At 47.5% G+C, this 22,571-nt stretch overlaps 1 protein-coding gene across 2 annotated transcripts in view; it reads left to right on the forward strand.

Annotated features, from left to right (window-relative positions):
- Window positions 1–268: 268 nt before the first annotated feature.
- The window catches only part of MDGA1 (MAM domain containing glycosylphosphatidylinositol anchor 1), a gene marked incomplete at both ends in the record, with an annotated part of 146,597 nt that continues 124,294 nt past the window's right edge, over window positions 269–22,571 (forward strand). For both annotated transcript variants that reach the window (XM_082305931.1, XM_082305930.1), the window contains one exon: window positions 269–395. In XM_082305931.1, coding sequence (XP_082162057.1) covers window positions 269–395 — 127 coding nt within the window. The remainder of the gene's footprint in view (window positions 396–22,571) is intronic.

Below are 22,571 nucleotides of genomic sequence, written 5' to 3' on the forward strand. Positions count from 1 at the left end.
GAGATCCTCGCGCAACCTGGCGAGGGGAAGCGGGAAGCAGCGCTCCGCTTTCCTGCCCTCCCTGCCTCCTTCCCCCCCCCCCCCTTCTTTATTTTTTCCTTTTTTTCTTCCCCCCCCCACCCCCCTTGTTCGTTTTAAATTTTATCCCCAGGCGGCCCCGGTGTGGGGGGTCCCTTCCTCCGCCCCGGGGCGCCGGTGCCCGGCGCGGAGCGGGGCGCATGGGGCGGCGTTTCGGGAAGCTTTCGCCTGCTCCTCGCTCCCCCGCCGGATGCTGCCTGGGCTGTTTTGGCTGCTTTTCTTCGCCGGCGATGAAGGCTCTGCCTTGAAGATGGAGATGATCTGTTTTTTATTCCTGTCTCTGGTGCCGGTGTACAGCAGGGGACAAGGGGTTTACGGTAAGAGACGTTGTCGCGGTCGGTGTTTGGGAGGGAGCGGGGAGGCGAGGGCGCAGACGGCGGCGATGGGATCAAAGTTAAAAAGCACCTGCAGGAGAAAGTAAATGATGCCGGCGAAGCTCGTCGCAGCCTGAGCGGGGAGATTTACGCAGCAATAGGGCTTCCAGCGCCTGTAGCTACTTCGTAATTCCTCGCCGTAACCCCTGGCCGCCTCCGATTTACGAGTCCGCCGAGATGGCAGGCAGGGACGGCTGGCGCGGCTGCCGCCGGGCTGGCCGCGCCGGGAGCCGGGCGGAGCGGGAGCTGCGGCGGGGAGCGACCCCGGGCCCCGGCCCTGCCTGCCCTCGCCCGGGGTTTGCTCCCCTGCGGGAGCACCGGCCCGGGGAGGCCGAGAGGCGGGCGGCCGCCGCTGCCTGGCCCGGGCTCGGTGCCCGCCGCCGGCTGTCTCCCCGGCTGCCGGGAGCAGCCCGCTCCCCGCCGCCGGCGTGCGGGGCGGTGCTCCCCGGTCTGCCCGGCCCGGCGGGGCCGGCTCCCCGCCCTGCCCCGGCTCCCCCCGCGCAAGCCGCGGCGAGCCCCGCCGGGGGGGGCGAGGGGTGAGGCTGTTTTTGCCCCCTATTGAACTTCGCTGCCGATTTTCTTCTTCAGACCGAGGGGATGGGTGGGGGGTGGTCTGTGGCAGAGCTGATGTCGAGCTGCCTGATTTTTTTTCTGTTACTATTTTTTATTATTATTTTTGCGGTTATGGTGCCTACTTCCCCTCCTTGTTTGCAGGCGGGGTGGCAAATGGCAAGCTGGGGTGTCCCCCGAGAGCTCTGGCTCCCGCAGCCCCTCAGCGGCCGAGGGCGGAGGGGAGGGCGGGGGGCAGAGGCTGGGGACGGCACCCTGCGCCCCGCCGAGCGCAAGCCCTGGGCTGAGAGAACAGCCGGGGTTTACTTCAGCCAGCCGTGCAGCCCCCCTTTCCCTCTCCCAGCCCTCTCTTAATTCTTGCTTTACAAGATCTGCATTTCCAATACACTGGGAAAAAATAAATAAAAGCGACCCACAAGACTTGCCTCTCATAACAAGCCGGCTTTATCTTGGCTTACAACTCAGTTGTGCATTGCTGTAAAGTCCTTCTGGAAGGCATGCCTCTGCCTCTAACAAGCCAAGCTCTCTGAGCTCTGAAGAGAGACCCCAGTGAGAGAATCCAGCCCCCCCGCTCCCCCTTTTTTAACAGCACGCAGCCAGTCTCTTGTGTGAGCTCTGGCAAAGATCAGTTCAGTCTCACTGACTATGGGTAAGTCTTTGTAGGTCACTTTTTAATGATGTATTTCTTTAATGGAAACAATTCCTCCTTTCTCCTTGAGGGCTGGGATGTTAATTTGAGTTTGGTCCATTTTGTAAAATAACCATTTTAAATAGAGGGTGTTTAGCTTCCTTTCTTTTTTCTTTCTTCTTCCCAGTGTATGTGTTTTCTCCCAGTCTGCATGTCCAGAGAAAAACTGTAGGACCCTCCGAAGGCTAGAAAGATGAGGAGTAGGAGTTTGTGATACAGAAACCTGGTCAGGGCAGGTTATTTAATCTTTTCAAACAAGTAATCTGCTTCTAGCTGAACTTTTTAAATTTTGTTTTGGTGTGCTTGCTGCTGAGTAGCTGTCGCTACTGACAGAGCCTAAAACTGGTTTTGCTTAAATGTGCCTTAGAAGGTTGCCTGTTGTATTTTTTTTCATCCACTTCAGTGAACTTGCATTTGATAGAGTTGCTGCTAAATTAGATCTTCAGAATAACTTACTCATGTTTTTGTCTTTTTCTCTCAGAGAGAGATTGGAGAAGCTGTGTACAAAAGAAAGCACAGATATAGACATGCACTAAGATGAAGGCATCCTTTTAAGCCAAAATGGTATACTACTTCTATCTGTTCTCTTACTTAAACTACACAAAGGAGACATCCAGCCTCCTCCCTGCTCTCCCCTCCCCTACCTCTTCAAACTATCTGTTGAGACCATCAGGAGCCTTAATATGCAGCTGTCTCTGAGTGCAGCCCAGAGCAGTGTCTTGTGGAATCAGCACACCGCAAACTTCTACAGTGACTAATAGTTTTCATATTGTCTTTCCCAATCCTGCCTTCAGTCCACTACCCTGCACTGATTTCATGCCTTGTGCAGCCAGCACTGTTTGTTTGGGTGCAAGATTGCTGTTATTGATGGCTCAAGCAGAGCTGGATTGATACTGTTGTATTTGTAAGGATAAATAAAGCAGGATTAGAAACTAGTCCTGCTGCCCTGCTCCCCTTCAGTTTCTCCTAAATGTTAGTCTCTCGCCATAGCTTTAATCTGTACTTGAGCGTTCTGTGTTGTGAATGTCGGTCTCATGTGGAACTTAATGTAGAAATTATGGGAACGCAAGTATCGTGTTTCAGATCTGTTTTTTCTGCTTTTGAATATTTATTTATGGTGATGGAGATGGGGAGAGGCATCTATATGGGTCTATAAATATATTTTACTTTAGTAAATCTGCTGAGATTAAATCAGATTAAAGGAGATAAAGTATCCATGTGATGTACCCTTTAAATAATACACCCACATGGATGCACACAAAAGACCTCTGTCTAGGAGAGCAGAGTTGTTGGAGAGGTTTATTGAGATGAATGGTAGAAATAAAATGTGTGTAAGGGGGTTTCTGGGAAAGGAGCATTTGCAATGGAGGTGCAATTTAATTAGGAGTCAAGGTGCTTTTAGCTTGGTACCTGAAGAGGCTTGTTATATAAATTGGCATTTGTTGTAATGACCGAAGTGTGTCTGAAACCCTCTTCTCATTAGCTGGTCCCATCCTTTCAGCCTTGTTTGTTGCAATAAGACAAGTCTGGCCTGATATGGAAGGCAGTTCAGCAGACTGCCAAGAGGCAACTTTTATTAGCCTTTTGTGGTACCCTATTTCCCAAACTGCATGTGCCTTTCAATCCTGGTGCATTAGTGCTGCTGGTCAAGATGAGGAGCAAGCTGTAATAGATCTCTAGGAAATGTCAGAATTTGGGGGGAGGGAGGAAGAGGTAAGGAGAAAGAGGACTTGCCCTTCCAGGCTTGGAGTTATCAACACTTAAAGACTATAAATTAGACTGATAGGGGAGAATAGGGAGTGTTTCCAAAGGGAGGAGTACGCCTCTTGCTTCCTAGTCAGCCTTGCAGACCTGGGACTTGCGTAGCTCTGGTTCAGAGCATGCACTGGGCTGCCGCTCTGCTTGCTCCGTGTGCAGTATATAATTAACATTTCTGACTTGTCTTGCAACTAGCACAGTCCAGCTGATCAGCAGCAGCCTTTCAGGCTGAATAAAATAGTGGGATGTTTTGTCCCCTGCCTCTCATCATTCACCTGCAGAAAAGGCATTTCAGGAATGGTCATCACAGTGTGTGGTGAGGGGCTACAGCAAGGTGATGGAAAGGGGATAAAAGGAAGGTTTAGGCTGGGCAGCAAGGAAAGCTGCCTGGCACCCTGATCGGAGGGGCTGGATGGGCTGCACTACTTCGGGCACTTGAAACTGGTGGGGGTGAAGCAGTTGCAGTACAGAGTAGTCCTACCTTGGCCTCTGAGGTGAGGAATAAATGACCCAGTAAAGCTCTTTCTTTAAAGAGACACCATCACACTGAATCACCCATGAGATGCCACTGCGGGCAGCCAAAAAACGTAGTGGAAGAATGTTTTCTTGCATCTGCGATGGACGAGTGTCATGGTAAAACATATCCTGGGCTTAGGCCATAAACATCTGCACTTCTTCATTTCATGTACGCATGACGTGATTTGTTTCCTGCTCCTTTTACCTGTAAAGTAAAAGCCTCCTCTTTTCCTAGAGTTTTCAATGCATGATGCCTCACACCCTCTTGCAACCTCTGTGTGTGCCTGTCTGTTGCTGCTGGTTTCTGGGGGCACAGACACACCCTAATGTTAACCTTGAGCCTGGTGACCCAGATCAGTCCCACTCCCCTGCCTCTGCCTATAGCAGTTTTGCCAGCGGGAACAGGAGTCCAGACGAGGAGCTCTTCAGCTATCCTGCTGTTATCCCAGTGCACCTCGTGCCCAGCCCTGTGCCCTCAGAAACGGGTGAGCAGATCACTGGCTCCTGTGAGCCACTTCTTGGCTGATTCCGTTTGGAAAATGCAATGTATGAGCACAGTGATCCTCCAAATTATAAATATATATATATATTTATATGTATGTGTGTGTTTATATGCACACACACACGTACGCACATCCTTTGTGCTTAGCCGTTTCTCCTTGTTGTCTGGCCCTTAAATCTATGGTGGCTTAGGCTGTAGCCTTTTGGTTACAGGAATGAGTTTTGTAACTGGAGGGCTATAGAAATAGTCTCACCTAAGGACTGGCTTGGTCCAAGACTTGCATAGTTCTTCAGCAGCTCTTTAAGGTCAAAGGCATTAAATCTGTCTATCCCTGTGCTTCAGCATGCCTTGCTGTTCTCCAGCTGTAGGGTGTCAGATTCACCCTCCTGTGACACCAGAGCCTCTGTTTTTAGGTCAGGTCAGTAGCTTCACACACCAGATAAGCCCTCAATTGGCTTTAATATGCAGTACTAGAAAACTGACATTATCCTCTTGACAGGTTGTTTGCAACTTGCTGGTAGAAGTCAAAATATTTCACTTAGGTGTCATCAGAAACCACCATCCTATGCTAATTTTTGTGGGAACATGAAGACAGATGTTGAATAATTTGACATGAGCAGCATAGCTTTTAAAATTATCACCGTGTCAGGTTTGCACTGGAGTTTTTGAACTATATGTATGTATTTCAGATGAGCTTAAGCGATAGGGGAGGGAGATATAGTAAGTGCCTCCCAATAAGTGGAAGATAGAGCAGAAGATGGCCTTGGAGGTTCAGTAGTCAGACAGCAATTTGGCAGTGGCAGTAAGGGATGCTGTGCTGCTGAGGCTGCTGTTCTTATTTGTAAGTAACAAGACAAAGTGACTTCCATGCCAGAAACTTGGAGATCTTCTGACACTTCCCATCAGCCAGAAGCCCTATTGTTTTGCCTGTGTTTTGACTGGAGCTGCTGCTATTCTGCTTTCCTGAATAGTGCAGTTTCAGGCTTCCAGTTCCTCCCTCCACACATACCGTGCTCTTTTGGTTCATTAAGCACAGTCTATGCGTAAGGCTCTTGCCTGTGTGGCTACGGCTTGCTATGAGGAGGGCAGAGTTGAGGGGTGGGGAAAAATTGCATTCTGCCCAATGTTAATGGGCTGGCAAAAGCGATAGATGCATTTCTACTAGCGAAAGACTGCTTGGGGTGGAGGGTGTTTCTTACTCTGTGGAAATGTCCTGAGCCCTACCCGCGGAAGGTTTCTTTAGCCAGCGTAAGGTAAGTCCGCAGCCAATGGGTTTGCCTGTGTAGCTGTGGAGAGACAGTTCAGTGGTGAAGTTCTCATCAGAGTGGGTGAGATGTTGGTATTTCTTGTGCAGAGGGGTTGCTGTGTTGTGCCCTCAGAGGGGGCTGCATTTCGTTGTGGGGAAGATGAGCGTTCAGCTTGTGACGGGCTCCTTCCAGACGAGAGGCAGTTGAAAATGTTGGTTTGTTCTCAGAGATGCTGTGGGTACCCACATCTGGTAATACAGTGTGGGTTTCTTTAGGCTATACCTGGTAGCTGAGGTCTTATGTAGACTGAAACTATGAAGAAAACTTTGAGACCATTTCTGCTCTCAAGCAGTGGAGGTGAACGCATTGAGTGCCCGTGTCCCAGCCACTTTTTGCCAGTCATCAGCTGCTGGTGTTGCACGGGTTTAAATTCAGAAGGGGAAAACGTGCAAGTGTCCCCCAAGCTTGTGGAAGAAAGGGAGGGATGCGGTGCTGACACCGCACAGCAGAATGCAGATCTGGCAGGGCCTCCAGGATCCACCAGAGAGAGCGATGTGCTGCGAAGAGGTGGGAGAGGAGGGTGTGCATGTTTCGTGTCTCTCTGCCCGTGTTTAACTGGTGAGATCTCTACTCTGTTAGGATCCAAAGTACTTGCTTTGAAAAGAAAAAAGCTTTCATCTGCCCTTATTTGGGGGAGGGGGTTGAAGGAACAACAGAGGTTTCTTTTTTTATAGCCAAGCACTTGCTTAGTGTTTAAAAGAAGAAATTAAATGTGTGATAACCCATGGAGCTGATGATCAAAAGCGCTTCATTAAAGAGCTAGGAAAGAACTTGGGAAGTGGAGCCAGGAAAGGGAGATCCCGGGCATCAGCTGGTCTTGGCTCAGCAAAAGTTAAGTCAGAGAAGGGCTGTTACCAACAGGTTGGCTGGGACAGGGCTTGTTGGGAGCCAGAGTTCTCCTGCCCGGTGTCGGGTGTTTCTGTGACCAAAGGTCTTGACTCCCCGCTTGCTTTCCTGACTCCTGCCCAGGTGCAACGCCCGGGCTGCAGGCGGCTCCTGCTTTCCCTCCGGCCCGAGGGAAAGGGGAACGAAGCTGCCCCTCCTTCACCGTCCTGCCTGCGGGCTCCCTCCAGCTGTGGCTGGGAGCACATCTGGGCGGGGGGGGGACCACATCTGGGCAGCGGGGCCGTGCCGCTCCGCCGCTGCCCGGCACAGGGAGGCCTCGCAGCGCCCCGGCGGCGGCGGGGGGGGCTCCCGGGGGGGTGCCGAGACTTTGCTGAGGGCAAACCCCGTGGGAACCGAAACGCCGCTTGGGGAGCGGCCGGCTCCCGGCGGCAGAGGGGCGCAGCGCGGCGCTGCCGGACACGCGTGGGGCGGCGGGCGGGCTGGCCTCGGCTGAGCGCCAAGGAGCCCCCGGAGGCAGCTCGTCCTCTCCCTTGCCACCCTGGGGGACTTCGCCTGTCCTTCTTCCCGGCGGCTTCCCGAGGTGGGAGCGAGGCCGAAGATCGCGGGAGTGAATGCCCGGGATTGAGCTGCTGCTTCCAGGTTTTTGGTGCTGGCTGCTTGCCTGCTGCTTTGCATCTCTCTCTGGTTTGTTTTAGGGTCTGAAGCTCTGTCACATTGTACGCAATCAGTTCATGATCCTTTTTTTTTCTCCCCCCCCCCCCCCCCCCCCCCCTTGTAATACTCTTGTGGAGTGGGAAAGTGCTGTTCTTTCCTTCCAGCAGCATCTTGTCTGTTTCCCATAAAAGACCATACGATAAAGTCAGTGCAGGCCTCTTAAATCCTTAATTAGCTCTTCAACCGTAGCCTCCATTTCTTTTTTTCTTCACATATCTGTGTGGTTGTGGTTTGGTTTTGGTTTGGTTTTGGGGTTTTTTTTGATTATTTGTTTTTTGTTCGTTTGGGGTTTTGTTTGTTTGGTTTTGGTTCTCAAAAAGAAAAGGTAAGATTAAAGGAGTTAAAGGAATCTGAATAGATAGGAGGGAGGAGGGATCCTCATGCATGGCCTTGCTCGGGCAGGAGGAGGAAAGAAGACAGCAAGGTGGCAGCTGGCTATCAGGGCCTCTGAAGTGTTCAGGTGAGGGTATTAGTGCTGCGATATACCTCCTTGGCTCCGTGAGACAGCAGAGCTGAGGGTGCCGCAGCAGAGGTATTTGATTGATGCTGGTGCTTTGGCTCTTGGAAAACATGAGGTAGGGGCCCTAGCTTAGTGCAACATTGTCTTCTGAGCATTGTGGCGGCCTACAGGGAGCTCTTTGCACCAGTGCATTGGCTGCGCTGTATCCCACGTCAGCTCCTGACTACTAATACCTTTAGTTTTAATGCCCAAATACTCTGGTCCTTGGCTGGCAAAGGTAGATGCCTGAAGATAATCAGGGAACTAGAAAGAGACAGCTGAGTATAAATGATTAGTTCTTTACATTTTCTACTTGTTCTTCTAGACTAGGCAACATGGTTACTCCAGTATGTGTTTGTATGACTGTATTCCCAAAATCTGCAGAGAGCTTTATGGTCTAGTAATGTTTAAACTCCTCTGAGAAGGATGCTCCCTTTGTACGCTTCTGTGAAGCACTCCATGTTCTTGGTATCCTGCTAGTAATGAACAACAGCATAGATGCTATATATTTCAGTGGGTGCAAATAAGGCAGGACAGCCCATTGGGGACAGCCGTGGTGCTGGATTGGCCTGGTTTGGAGTCACCAGTGCTGCTCTGTGAGCAGGTCACGGCTCTGTGCTGGGCTGTGGACCTCCCGGGAGAGGGTGCAGCAAGGTGGTGAGCAAGGACCTTGAACAGCTTTTATTGTTCTGGCCAGCCTCTTGCTTTCTTGTTGTTCCATTCACTCGTGCTGCGAATCACTCGTGGACGTGGTGTTGGCTGTTATCCCTTTGCTTTAGCTTTAATAGGGGAGATATCACCGATGTAACTAAAAATCCTTCTGGCTGTGATGTGCTGGCTTGTGGCTTCTCTCCGCTGTGAGCTGTAGTGTAGGACAAATGGCGTGCAGATACTTTTGCTGGGTTCGTGTAAATGGAAATGATGGCAGGGTGAGGACAGTAATTGACAAAGGTGCAGTAAGAACGGCAGTTTCTAAAGACAAATTAGCAAATGTCGCCTAAAGAAGAACTGACATAACATTGAAAGCTAAAGTCAAGCTGTGAGAAAGGCTTTAGGATGTCTGCAGGTGGACATTTAATACAAGAGTAGCTGCTTGCCGTTGCTGCTCCTGTTTCAGAAGGAAATGGTCCTTCACTAATTGGCATGAATTGTTTTAAAATAAATGTGGATGGGAATCTTGAGCATTTCTTATGTGCCTTTGTGATGAAATAAAAAGGAAAAACAAAGATGTGATTCAGGCAGATGTTTGAGAAACGTGGCAAAATGGCTTTTGCTTACAGATGCCATTTCACCTTCTGGTGCTTGTTGTGTGCCTTGCATGGTGGAAAAAGGCATTTGTAGAATTAGAGTGAAGAATGACTGTCTCTCGCTAACTTTAATAAATGGATTATTCTGACTCAGATCATCCCTCAAAATAGCGGGAATGTGAGAAACTGAGGCTCACAAAAGTAACCTGAGTAGCAAGAGCCAGCTGGGGATGGGAGACCAAACTCCTCTGCCAGTCAGGTGAATCCAGCTGGGTGTTAAGAAAACTTAACTGGTCTGGGGCATTTCCACTGCAGTTGTTAGACCCTGAAAATCTCTCAGAGTGCACAAGTAGGATTTCTTGTGGGTTTATGTGTTTCCCATCCCTGTAATATCTATGAACTTCCACCTTTATGATGCCTCTGTTGCCTACAGTTATTCCATTCTGCATGTGGGGAAATGAGATGGAGATTAAGTGATTTGCCCGTGGCAGAATGGAGAATCGAACATCAGCAAAGTTTTAACCATCCTTTTCTCTCTGGTAAAGTGCAGCTGGTATTAAGTGCAATCCCTGTGGCTGATAGATCCAAGGTAAATACATCCTCGATAAGAAGGAATAAGCCATTGAAAACAGGCTCTGATCCAGTTATCTCAGCATCAAGGATTCTGGATGCCAGAGCAGAGCACAGCTTTTGAAGAAGCAAAAAGAAAGTCTGAATATTCCAACACGTTTTGTTATTTTAAGTATGCGCTAAGCCGTATTCCTATTTTTCTTACAAGTATGAAGATAGGAAGAAGAAATCTGTAGTGTTTGTTTCCCAAATGCTAACGAAGGCCGAAAGGAATTAATGTCAGTAATTTTTTGGTGGTGTGTTTTTGTGGTTTTTTTTTTTTTTGAAAGAGAGATTTTTCCTTTATATTTAGAGCAATTAAAATTCACAAGTGTATGTTTGAGAAGGAGATTATCTTGATCAGTCATCATGTAATGGCTGAATAAGAAGACCTTATCTTTGGAACTCAGAAGGGGGCAGTGGTGTTAGCTGCGTGTTTTTAAGGTGTAGTGAAAGACAGCGCCTTACTATTCCTTGTACCTCTACAAATGAGGAATCCTTGGAAACTGGATAAGAATACAGGAGCTTTCCAGTGCTATGAGACAGTGGGATTAGGGCAATGTTTTTGCAAACAAATTGACTTAAGGTGCACGTACACTATGCCTACGCAAAAAGTAGGACTGTAAATTGTGAGTGCACTCTTGAGTTGGCTTTAAATTGCCTGTTTTGGTTACTGATGGTAGTACAGCTGTAACATCGTGGAGCTCAGCCTGGCCTGTGCTCCAACCGTTTATGCAATGTCCTGAGTGGGCTTTGCAGTGTGTGCTGAGCCCTCTGCACCTGGGGTCACCTGGCAGCAACATACTGCGCTCGACTTCTTGATAAGTAACTTGGGGGGCACCCACACCAGGTCCGTGCTCGCTTTTGGATTGCAGCGCAAACAAATACACTCAACTCCTGACTGTGCCACCGGGTAGTGATCCTACAAACCCAACTAGCTGGCTTATTGTGGGGTGCAGTTTGAGGCTCGAGGGCTGCAGCGGCTTAGCTACTGCAATCCAGTAGCTGCTAACTCTAGCAAGACAAATGCCAGGGTTGTTCTTGCTCTGTGGTATCATTCAAGGAAGCATAGCTTGCAATGTGGGATTGCAAGCTGGCTTAATGCAGCTTGCTGTTGTGAAAGAGAGCCTCTAGGCAACAGGTCTAGAATTAATCTTTAATTTTGAAAAGCTATTCCTGAATAACTCCTTGCATGCACAAGCCCTGCATTTAGCTGTGATTAAGTTTCTAAATTGTTTTTCAAAATGAGAGAGTCAAGCTCCTGAACCATGTAGCTGCATGTGAAGAAGTTACCCATAGAAACTAAGCTTCAGCTTTGGTTAAAATAGCACAATAATAGTTTGTTTTCTGGCTGGTCAAATGATAAGCAGCTCAAGACTTTCATCCTTATTCCAGCAGAAAAATGCAATCGACAGTAGAGAATGACTGTTTACTATGATGTGCATGATTAATACCATAAATCTTTCATGTGGGGATGTTGGATGAAAGGCATGAATATCACCACAACAAATTGAAAGGAGCAGTTTGTTACATATTCGCGGCTGGTAATGAGGCTTGAAACTCTATGTAAAAGGAGAAATTAGCCAAAGTGAACGGTAGTTGTCGAAACTAGAAACCACTCTGGCATTTGCTAAGCCTTGGCAAAGATGCCATGCTGATTTTTGCAGATCACAATGAGCATATGTACCTACTTGTGGCTGATGGTTATTCCAAGTGGCCAGCAGTAGTGTGTGTGCTATTTGACAAACAGTTCTGCTTCTCGGATTATTATGGAGACATTTCAAAGTATGTTTGCAGCATATGGCTTGCTTAAGGAGATCGGTTTAGATAAGAGACGTTCAGTAAAACACAGTAGATCAGCTGCTTATCACTCAGCTTCAGATGGGTCAGCGGGGCATTTTGTACAGACACTTAAAAGAGCAGTAAAGAAGAATGAGGAGCGAACCCTGCATCACGGCATCAGAAACTTTCTTTCCTTGCGTAGATCAGCATGCCGGAAAGCTCCAGCAGAGCTAATTCTTAATAAACAGCTTTTAATTTAAGAATTGCATTTGATTGTCTCAAAGCAAGTCTAGAGGAAGTAGTAAGTGAGGAGGGTGGGGGAAGGAAACCACCGTATAAGCTTTTTGCTTGTTAGGCCTAAATATAAGCTTCGCAGAAGGAGGAAGCAGGGGAAGGTGCTAAAAAGTACTAGGATCTGTGATATGCTTGGTGAGGTAGACAGGGAAATGAGAAAGAAATGTGTCTAGCTATTGCTAGATTGAAAAAAAAAAAAGGGGGGGGGGGAGAGAGAGAAAAGAAATGGATGCTGTTGATGGTGTGTAAATTCTAGGAGTGAGAATATTTCTCTCTTTCATTGGCCTCATGATAATACCCGTGACATTGTTGCTGTTGAAAATGAGGGATTGGAAGAGCAAGTGAGAACTGCCGTCCCCGCCAGGCGGAAGCCTTGCCTGAACAGGATTACACATCTCCTAGAGGCCCATAGCTGTTAATTCCAGGGTCACGTAAAAGGGGGCTAGTTTTAGCACCCCCGTTAAAATAAACAGGAGGATTTAATGTAGCGTTTGCGTATGTATTCCTAAACACTTTTTTAAGGTCCTGGATGCTCTGTGAGCATTGCCGTTGCCTGTGGGGAAATGGCTGTGGGTAACACCGAGGCTGGAGCCCAAACCCCAAGGTGGTGTAGGGTGGGTGATAGCTTGTAATTAAGTGGCTCATTTGCTGAACTAACTCTTCTGATTTTTCCTGTGTTTTATTTCTCCCTTTTTGTTGTATCCAGTTGAAGTCATTGTAATTAGTTTTCAAGGCATATTTGGCTGATTGGATTTTTGTTGATATAGGGACTTATTCCTTGCATGTGCTTTGTTATACCTGCTCACCTTCCTGACACAGTCGACTTTTTACTCATTAGCCCGGATAGAAACGATGGAGCTACGGGGGCATGAGCAGGCAGACATTGTGCCTGTGATACACCAGCAAAAGCTGGTGGCCAGACTCTGACTCCAGCCTCTGCTACTGTCTGGCTGGGAGGAATGGTTGTGTTTCTTCAGATCCTCTATGAAAACAGAAGCTAGAAGCAGGGTGAGGGGAAATCTTAGAGGATTAGCTTTCCTGGCTACAATTTTTGGCTTGGCTGTGCTGCTCATGTAGATAGCATTTTAATTCTAAGGCAAGGGAGTTAAATCCAGATGAGCTGTTGCTCTGGTAAAAATGCTGGCCTGAAATGCTGTCTGTAATGGCTTGGATCCTGTCGTTGTCAGTCTTTCTTTATGAGTTTTTTTTTTTTGAAGACTTCAGTGTAAACCAAGTATGTTTTTTTAAAAAAAAAAAAAAAGCCTTAAAACAAATCACAAAAAAAAGGCCAGTCTGTTAGTTTCTCCTGGCCTTCTGCTTGTGTGAATGGAAGGTGGTGCCATTACTCTGCCTTGGACAGATGTTTTGAAGATGAAGCTGGTGATTTCAGGGAGGTGTTTCCATCTGGATGTGAAGGGAGGGCATAGATAGGCAACCTCCTTTTTTGTGTGATGTCCTGTCTTAGTAGTTTACAGGTTTTCATGGACATCGGTTGTTTGTTTGGTTCCCCCCCCTATTGCCATTAAATTTTGACTCAAGACTTTTTTAGTTTTGTGGCAGTTTCCACATTGATGCACTGGTGAGCATCTTTTCATTGACGGCTGGTTGCTGTGGTCACTGAGCTGCTGCCACTCTCTTGGGCAGCCCCTGAGCTGCCTTCGGCGAGCTGCTGTTGGAGAACCCGACAGCAGATCTGTCATCAAAGCATGGAAAAACCCTCGAGTGTGATCCTGCTTCATAAAGCAATAGGATGCTTGCTTTGTACAACCAGAGTGCAGTGCCTCGGGGCTCGGGCTAGCTAGGTAACATACTGCCAGAGAGGCCAAGCTCTGTAGTCGGGGCTTTCTGGATCTATCCCCTGAGATGGTGGTTTCTGTAGGGGGATTCCTCATTTCTCTGGGCTTGAAAAGTGTCTGCATGCTTTGGTTTCAAACCCCACTAACTCTGGAGGACTTGGATTATACATGTGATTGTTTTTCCCATTATTCCAGACTGACCAATGAATGCAGAGGCATGACTTGATGAGAGCTGAGCTATAGTTCAAGTATGATAAGAATTATCCCATTCTGAAACAATCTTTCCTACCACAAAAGTTTTTAACTGTTTTCTCTGGTATGTGATATGGTTGAGTAGCCTTTCCTGGTGACAGCAGGCCTGTCACTCTCATGACTTGCTGTCTCAAAGTGAATTGGAGGCAGCTGTCAAGAGTTGTTTGGTGTTTTCTTTTCCCATCCTTTGCTTTCCTGCAGGATTGTTGTGTTGGGATAAGAGGAATTTTTCTTTTTTTCTGCTTAATTGCGTTATACTGGTTGAAATCTTTTCTGCTTGCCTTTGTCACCTACGTTTGTTTCCTAACTTTTCTGATGGCCTTAAAAAGTACAGCTAGAAGGAAGGGGCATAAATAGAGCTAGTGCTCAGGATCTCACTTGGCTTTGGAGTTGAGGGCCTGGTGGTGGGGAGTCTTTGTTCCATTGTCCCCACCATCTTCCCCTTTGCCTTCTTTCTTTCCTCCCTTCCTGTTGTTTCACCTTCGGAATCCTTGCTGAATTCACTTTGCTTAAAATAATATTTGTTTGAACAATAAAAGCTGTATTAAAGGGATACATTATCACTTAGTTTAAATACACATATGGGCTCTGCGAGAGAGGGCTTTGCAAAGAAAGTCTAACTGTATGCTTTTGCACGTAAAATGAGTATGCAAACAAAATCCTGCCAGAGGTCTGCAAGTGAAGAAAGCCCTTTTTCCCTGCTTCCCCGCATGCAAATATCCAAATACAATGGCAATTCCTACTGCTGAAGCAGCAGCAAGGAAAAACCAGGTGGCATTGAAACACTGCCAGTGATACCTTTAATAGTGCGTTATAGCACTGAAGGCAAACAGCAGCTGGAAGCTTGGTTTTATCTTTTTGTATGAATAAGATTAAGTAGCAGGCATGGTGCTGGTGAGGGGGATTTTCCTGACCCTCTTCTACAAAGCTTTTGAACAGTTCTGGAGAAGCGCGGTGTATCTTCAGCACCTGCTGAAGGAATGGTGACCAGAGCGCTCGGGTCCCTTTCCTTTACTGAGGTATCGGTCTGCCTCGTGGTGTTCATGTGTGTGGCTTGACTGGCTGTGCTTGTGACTGGCCTCCATTTGGGAGGGTTGGTATTTCCAACTTGACTCTCCTGATTTTCATCTGAATGGTTGACTTAATGAGTTAGACTGGTGGCACATGGCAGTTGAGTAAGGGGAAGGGAGCTGCCCTTGCAACCAAGGGTCGTTCCCTCAGGGAGCGCCTTGCACGACACCTCTGTCCTTCTCCACCTCCCGCGTTTATGGCTACTTTGCGGTGGCTCACATGCTCCAGGACTGGCTTTCTGTGAGAGGTGTAAGGGTCTGAGCTGTAGGCTATATGTTCTCACCCTGCCTCTGCTGCTTTGGTCTTTATTTTCCAAACACCTTGTATGCTGTGGAAGCTGTGTGCGTGCATACAGGCCTCCAGAGTTGCTGTGAATCTAGGCTCTTTCTGTCAAATGTAGCCAGATTGTATTTGTTAGTCCTGGAGAAATATCTGAGAAGGACCCAAGCATAATGTGTTTCAATTGCCCTGCTAACTACTCCAGAGCAGAAGGACTTTGCTGTGTCCGTCTCTCTCCTTTCCTTCCTGTTAATATTTTTGTAATAATTCATACACATTTGACATTAAATATGTCATCTCACTGGGGTCAGAACCTGGCCTGGTAGTCATCAGGGAGCTGGCATTTTGGGTTCAAGGGTCAGCTCCTGGGTGTCTTGGGGACTGTGTGTGAGACCAGCCATGAACTGAGGCAGAGCTGCAGTCTTCCAGGGCTGCTTCTGTAGCCCCACTAACCACCTCTGCTCTTGCATTTACTCTGCTGGTATGAACTGTCATCACTGCTTCCATTTTAGAGCAAGAGTGAGAGCAAACTTACTTTCAGCTGTTTTGTTTTTCCTGTCAAGCAGCTTTTCAGATTCCCAGTGCTCCCTTGCTCTGCTTTCCTTCCTGTTTAGAGACATCTTGCCAGCCTCGCCCTCTTCTTTGGCCAACTAAGTGTGTAGATTTACACACATTAATTCAGTCCATGATATTCCCAACATAGGCATTGCTGATGTTTCTGCCTTTATTTTGTATTTATTACTTCTTTCTTGGGCAGATACATTCCCAGATTCCTTGTCCATCTTCTCGTCCCCCTCCAGGAAGAAGTGCTGGCTCTAGGTTTGTCAGTGCTTGAGGGCCTCTGGGGTTGGTGTGTCTCCTGGAGCACTGCCCTGCCTGCTGGGGGGGGGGGGGGGTCAGCTGGGCCAGGGTACCTGCCAGCCCAGTGCTGGCACTGACGTGAAGCCAAAATGCAACTTCTCCATCTTACAGGACAGAACAACCTCCGGACACTAAACTTCCCAGGGTGGAGAGGCAGCTGTCTCCTTGTGATACTTGTTATATGCTTATAATGTGCGTTGCTGCTGGATCGGTGTTTTGTTGTTTCTCAGGTAACTCATAAGTAATAAGGGTAAAACTGCAGTACTTGTGCAGCATCTGGGGATGGCTAGGTTGAATAAGAGGTAAGTGCAGTCCTTTATACTGAAGAAAAGAATCGCACGAAGCCCTCATCTACTTAAATTGTAGTGACCTTTCTTTCCTTCCTTCCAGTCTCTCAGGAGTGTGACTTTTCCCCTTTTGCAGCTGGTCTATTCATCCTCTCCAGTATTTGGTGGCTCTCCCCCAGGAGCACGCATGCCCACAGACGGCAGCAGTGAGGTGCTTTAGGTCAGCAGTACGGTTGTAGGCACTACAGCAAAGGCGTGATTCATCCATTTGGGGAAAACTGCTTTTGTCTCTCTGATAATCCGCTAGGTTCCCCTGGAATCCCTGCCTGGGGAAAGCTGTGACATTTTGCATTGTTTTGGGAGCTCTGTGGCCACGTTCCCAGAAGCTCTTTCTGGGTTTTATGGTCCTCAAGGGGGGAAACAGTATAGTAACTTCAGAGTGGTGAAAATCAACACTGTATACAGAGGGGGAGAGGGAAATCCATGTTTGTATTTAAAGGAAAAAGACACCCTACAGTTCTGTTTCCTTGGGACTGAGTTTGCATCTAATCTGTGACATCTTTCCATTCCTTGTACCTTTTTCTGGGAGACAGTAAGGCCCAGAGGTTTAAACCTGCACCAAAGTAATTGTAATTGAGGATTCAGTCTGAATCTCAGTGAAATTCCTACTGCCTGGACTGCAGCCTAGTTTAGAGGCCCTAAACCATAAAAAACCCCCTTGTTCATCTCTGTCAACATCTGCAATAATGGAACAAATCTTAAAAAAAAAAACAAAACAAAAAAACGAAACAAAAAACAACAAACAAAACAAAAACAAACAAAAAAACCAACCAACCAACCAAACAAAAAAAAAAAACAGGAGGAAAAAAAAAAACCAAAACCAAAACAAATAAAACTCCAAGCAAACAAAAGAAAAAATACATTATTAATAAGTCTAATGTCCACGACAGTCCTCCGTGGTGGTTTTGGTATTTTACCTTGCTTCTACATCTCCAAATGGAAATCTGTTAGCTTGAGTCAAGGGAGATGGTGGTGGTGTGTATTTTTAATGTGGTATGTCCTCTCTTTCCCCCTGGAAGAGGCAAGAGATCCTTGCTACGAGGTGTTTATGGAAAGGATTACTTTATGGTCTGTCCTCCTCTTTAAAGTTCTTTGATAAACACCGCTGTAATTAGCACACTCCTGGCGTGGCCTGCCACAGACAAGCAGGGAAACTGAAGATGCACTGGTAGACATTTGTACATTTTTCCATTATGTGCGGCATAATCTCTGGTAATAGTTATACTTAATATTCTTTTGTGAGCATAACATAAAGGTTAAACTAACATGGGGTTAGAGATGGTGGAAAAGGGTAATAAACCCATTGACCACATACCACAAGGAGTAAAATCTGTGTGTGTGATGTATATACGTATACACACGTATATAGAATCGTTAAGGTTGGAAAAGACCCTTAAGATCATCGAGTCCAACCATTAACCTATCACTGGCAAGTCCGCCACTAAGCCATGTCCCTAAGCACCACATCTACCAGTCTTTTAGATACCTCCAGGGATGGAGACTCAACCACTTCCCTGGGCAGCCTGGTCCAGTGCCTGACTACCCTTTTGGTGCAGAAGTTTTTTCCTAATACCCAACCTAAACCTCCCCTGGTGCAGCTTGAGGCCGTTTCCTCTCGTCCTATTGCTTGTTACTAGGGAGAAGAGACCGACGCATACAAATGCATTTTGCAGGATCTGTCTTGGGATACCTGGTCAGTTTGTTTGATTAGAAAGCAGGGAGTGTCCAGCAGGTGCCCTGTGCTCTGCACCGTGTCAAGAGAAGAGGGTCACGTCCCCGGTGTGTAGCAGTAAATAACTGGGTAGGAAGAAAGATGTGCAGATTCTCAAGGAAGCTTTGTAAAGGGGATGTCAGGTGCTGCTCAGCCTGTTTAGTTTGAAGCTGCTTGCAGTGTGCTAATGTGACAGGGGGACCTCGTCTCACGTTGAATGCGCTGGGGTTTCTTTACACTTCGAGTTCTCCATAGGCGCCCAGTTGGTGGCTTTGCTTCACAGCGTGATGTGCTGGAGCAGGAAGCTGAAGATTGAGTTTTGCTTTCTCTCTTCATTTGACACAATGGTAGGTGGCATGGAGAGTGGGATGCAGGGGTAGGAAGTAGAAGGAATTATTTTACTCCCACTGAATTTTATCTGGGCAATGTGCCCTATCTGAACAGTTGGTTTAGTAGCTTTTTTTTTTTTAATGTGCTTGGTGTCTGTGTTCTTTTTCTCTCTATCCCCTTCTTGTAGGGCAATTTCCAGATTAAAATGGAATAGGCTCTAAACTAGCAAGAAGGGATTGAGAAGTTCAGAAGGTCCGTGTGTTCAGCTGCCAGAAACATGGTGCTGAATCCTTGTGAAGGGCATCAACTTTGCTTGTTCCCTTCCTGGTGAAGTCTTTCAAAGAACGGGGATGACTTCTAGTGTCTGTCTCACCCTCTGTGCATCTGAAATCTAGCCCAGGTGTAGTTACACATCTCCATTGCTACCAGTATTGAATGAAAGGACTGAGCTGCTTTTTTTTATTTTTTTTTATTTTTTTTTTTTTTTTTATTCACAGTGTTGAAACCTCACTGCTGACCTCTTAGGTTTTCTGAGAGGGAGTGTGCAGCCAGTCCCCACTCCTGCTTTGCAGATTTTTTGTGTTGTTTGCATATGGCTTTTTTTTGAGGGGTATGTGTGTGAAAATCTTGCTGTTGCTCCCAAGCAGTCTCCTCTGAGGGAGTGGCAGTGCTGCAGTTTCACTAGGAAATATTAATGCATGTAAACATTTTTCAGAAGGCATTACATCTTCCTGCACGTACTTTATTATATTCCCACAAATCTGACTAGATTTGATAGATAGGTAACCAGGGAGCAAGGACGGGGGAAGCGTGTTAGAGAGGGAAGGAGAGAAAAGGGAGTGAAATAAACACAAACCTGCTGTAATTCAAAACAAGGCAAAATCAGATTGTGTGCTTTGGCTAATTTTCTTATTTAGGTATTGATCCAATGGCTGCTCCAAAGTCTATTAGCAGTCAGCTAGTGAAAATATTTCCCATCGGGGGCTCTGACCCAAGACGGGGGTGAATCTATAGCAATTTGTTCAAACAGAGGAAAGCTTTTTCCTCTGATTTGTATTCCAATTTGGACAGTGTACAGAGCGGGGCCCCATCGTGGGGATTTGCGGGGTGGTGCTTCTCAAGTGGGAATCAAGCTTGAGCCAGGTAACTGGCTGAAAAAAAAGCCTGATTAAACTCTGAGCTGGGCACCCTCCATCTGTATCTTTGGGTTATCCAGGCACTGCAGCAGGCTCGCGTGCCAAGGGGAGCGGGGAAGCCCTTTGCATCCCCTAGGCAGGGAGGAGGCACAGACCTGCCATGCCAAAGCTGCCCACGGAGGAGGGGAGGTCCCTTTCCTAGGAGGAGTTGTGCTATTAGGGCGTATGAATTTGCACACCTGTACTCCCCTATATCCCATTGAATTTTCATGCTGAGGTATAAGGTACAAGCCTGGCAGTAGTCCTGGAGTCTGAAGTCCTCTTTACTGCAGTTGAGTCCAGTTACAGCTGCCTGCCCTGAAGGGCGAGGCTTGCAGGAAAGGGTTGAACCACTTCCCTCCTCGAAGCCTTTTAAAAAGCTGGGGAGAGAGGGCAAAGGTGGTCTCTGCCTCCCGCCTGCACCTTCCCTCCATGTGCTGCCAGTCCTGGCTGAGGAACAGGTTTCCTTTGGGGATGGCTGGCTGGCTCTCTCCACTGGGTTCAGCCTGGACCAACTTGGCTCACAACTGGTTTGACCCTGATTGTTCCTGCTGGGAAGGGCCAGTGTGGGTGCTGCTTCTTGAATTAAGAGCCTGCTACAGGAGTTGCTGGATCCCAGTGCTTTCTTGGGGTCTGCCAGAAGTTGCCTGATGACAACAAGCTTCCACCCAAAGCTGTGCTGAGGCCGCTGTAAGGAGGTGGAGCTCACCTCAGTCCTCCCAGTTGGCTGCCTTGTTACATTATTGCTTCAGAAGTAATCCAGATGAGGAAACAGTCTCAGCATCCCCTAAATCCAGTTCCTGCAGCTATCAAGAACCACGAGAAGTCTCAATAATAGTGAAAAACCTGACGAGGTTAGCAAGGCTCATGGTTTCCAGTGTCTGTTGGGTCACCAGCAGGTCTGATGCCAGCTGCTTCCTGCTGGTCCCCATGCCAGCCTTGAGACCTCCAGGTTTGGCGTTTAGCCTTGTATTGGTAACGAGGCAGTTGTAAAGTCATGGTTGGAGAAAGGAGGTGATTTGGAAAGCCCTTGTTTATGCATGGGAGCTGGCACTCTGCCTCTGAGAAGGCCAGAAAAGTCAGAGTTGTGTCTTGAAGTACATCATCTTGAAATATGTAAGAAGTGGAGAAGACCTCTAAACTTCAGCTAACCAAGTTCCTGATCCTTAAGTCTATATTGGACTTTCACATTAACCAGTGACACCATGCTGCCTGTTTTCCATTACTTGCCCAAATACAGGAGCCTAAGGTGGAAAAATCTTTTAGTAAAGAGGGGAAGAGAGGAAAACCTTCCATTGTATAAATGCAAAGGGTAAAAGTAGGGAGGGGAGTAAGAGGATGGGTTTATTCTCCTTATGCTGTTTTTAGCTTTTAAAATTGGCTGAAATTCTCCTCAGCCTTGTTATACTTGCTTGAATTTAGTGATGGTCATAGAGACACTTACAGGGAGGGAGGGGGTAGGAAGGCAGAAATAAATAAGCATATTAAATCTTAAATCTGTACAATTTTTAAACCATGAGTTTATTTTTGACTTGGCCATAACTTTCAGGGAACCCGCCTCGGTCCCGGGGAGAGCAGTAACTCCAGCTTTGAGAAAGAGTGGGAAAGTTTATGATATTTTTAAAGCAGTCAAGCAGAGGTCCCTGCAGTCGATGGCATGAGGGGAGTGTGTACGGGGACGACGACAGCAGCGTTTTGTAATATTTAGGAGAGTATTTAACAGTATTGGGGCTGCGGAGTGTGCTGTTGCTGCTTTTGTAGTCAGCAGAGGGCTTGTTAGGGTGCTGGAGGGAGGGCTGGTGGAGGGCAGGCTCCTCTGCCCAGCTGGCAAGGGTGCCAGCTGCTGCAACAGGGCTGCCGGCCACATTCCCAAGGGAGGAAGAGCCCTGTTCCTCCAGCTTATAGCATGGCTTCTGGACAACAGGAAGAGCAAGTGCTGTTCCAGGCTTTCTAGCAAAGCGGGCTAGAGGGGGACAATTACAATCCAAGGTGCCGCTTGCTTGATGTGCACCAGGGATTGGCTCCCATCAGGTGCAGTATTTTAAGCCTTTCAGGGCAGCTGAAAGCCCAGTCCCTGCCCTAAGTGTGACCAGTTCCCAGAGCTGGAGCAGAAAGAAGAATGAATCATGAAACAGAGTTGTCAAGCTGCGGGTCCTTCGCATTGCTTTGGATGTGTTGCCCTTTCATTCCACTGTCTTCCTCCTCCTGGGCTGTGGCACAGGCTGTAGGAGGGACCTGAACTGTTTCTGTTGTCTTTAACGTTTTGCCTGTCCTCTGCAGCGTTGCTTCGTGCAGCAAAGAAAGCAAGCTACTGTGCTGGGGAGATGGAGCTAAGCTGGTGTCGAGTTGTGTGCTTGCTCCTGTGGGAGATGCTGTGCACCAAACAGCAACCTGGCAGGAGGAGATTGCTGGGGTAGGACCACACAGGAAGGCTGTTGGGGGCTGCTTTGCCTTAGTTGTAGGGAGGCTGTAGGGAGAAAGTGCTGTGGGTGACTCTCCCCTGCTGAGGGAAGAGGGCATAGGGAGGGATGCATGGAATTCACAAGTTACAAGGACTGAAGCAAGCTGTTTCCTCCAATTGACGTTTGAAGTTTTGTAGCATATATTGTGGAGTATTGCTTGAAAATAGCTACTGGGAAAGTATACGAGGTATCTATAGAAACCTAGCGTGCCCCTGGGATGCAGAGCAGAGTCTGTGACAGGTCCCCACAATAACAGCCTCTTGTGTCCTTGCTGTTGTGCAAGACTGGTTCATCATGTTTCTCCTAGAAAGTGTATCAGGTTATGTCTGGTTCAGGACTATGGAAAACAGCACCTGCTTCCCTCCACCATCTCTGTGGACATGTATTCTTGTGTTCTTTTTAATGTCTTGTACGGTGTATTTTATTTTATGAGGTAACACCACTGGCAGGGTTAGTTCCCCTGAAATGCTAGAGGAAGCCTTCCTTGCAGGCTGCACTTGTGT

This window comes from Platalea leucorodia, assembly GCF_965183815.1.
Source record: "Platalea leucorodia genome assembly, chromosome: 3".
In the NCBI taxonomy this organism is placed as follows: Eukaryota; Metazoa; Chordata; class Aves; order Pelecaniformes; family Threskiornithidae; genus Platalea; species Platalea leucorodia.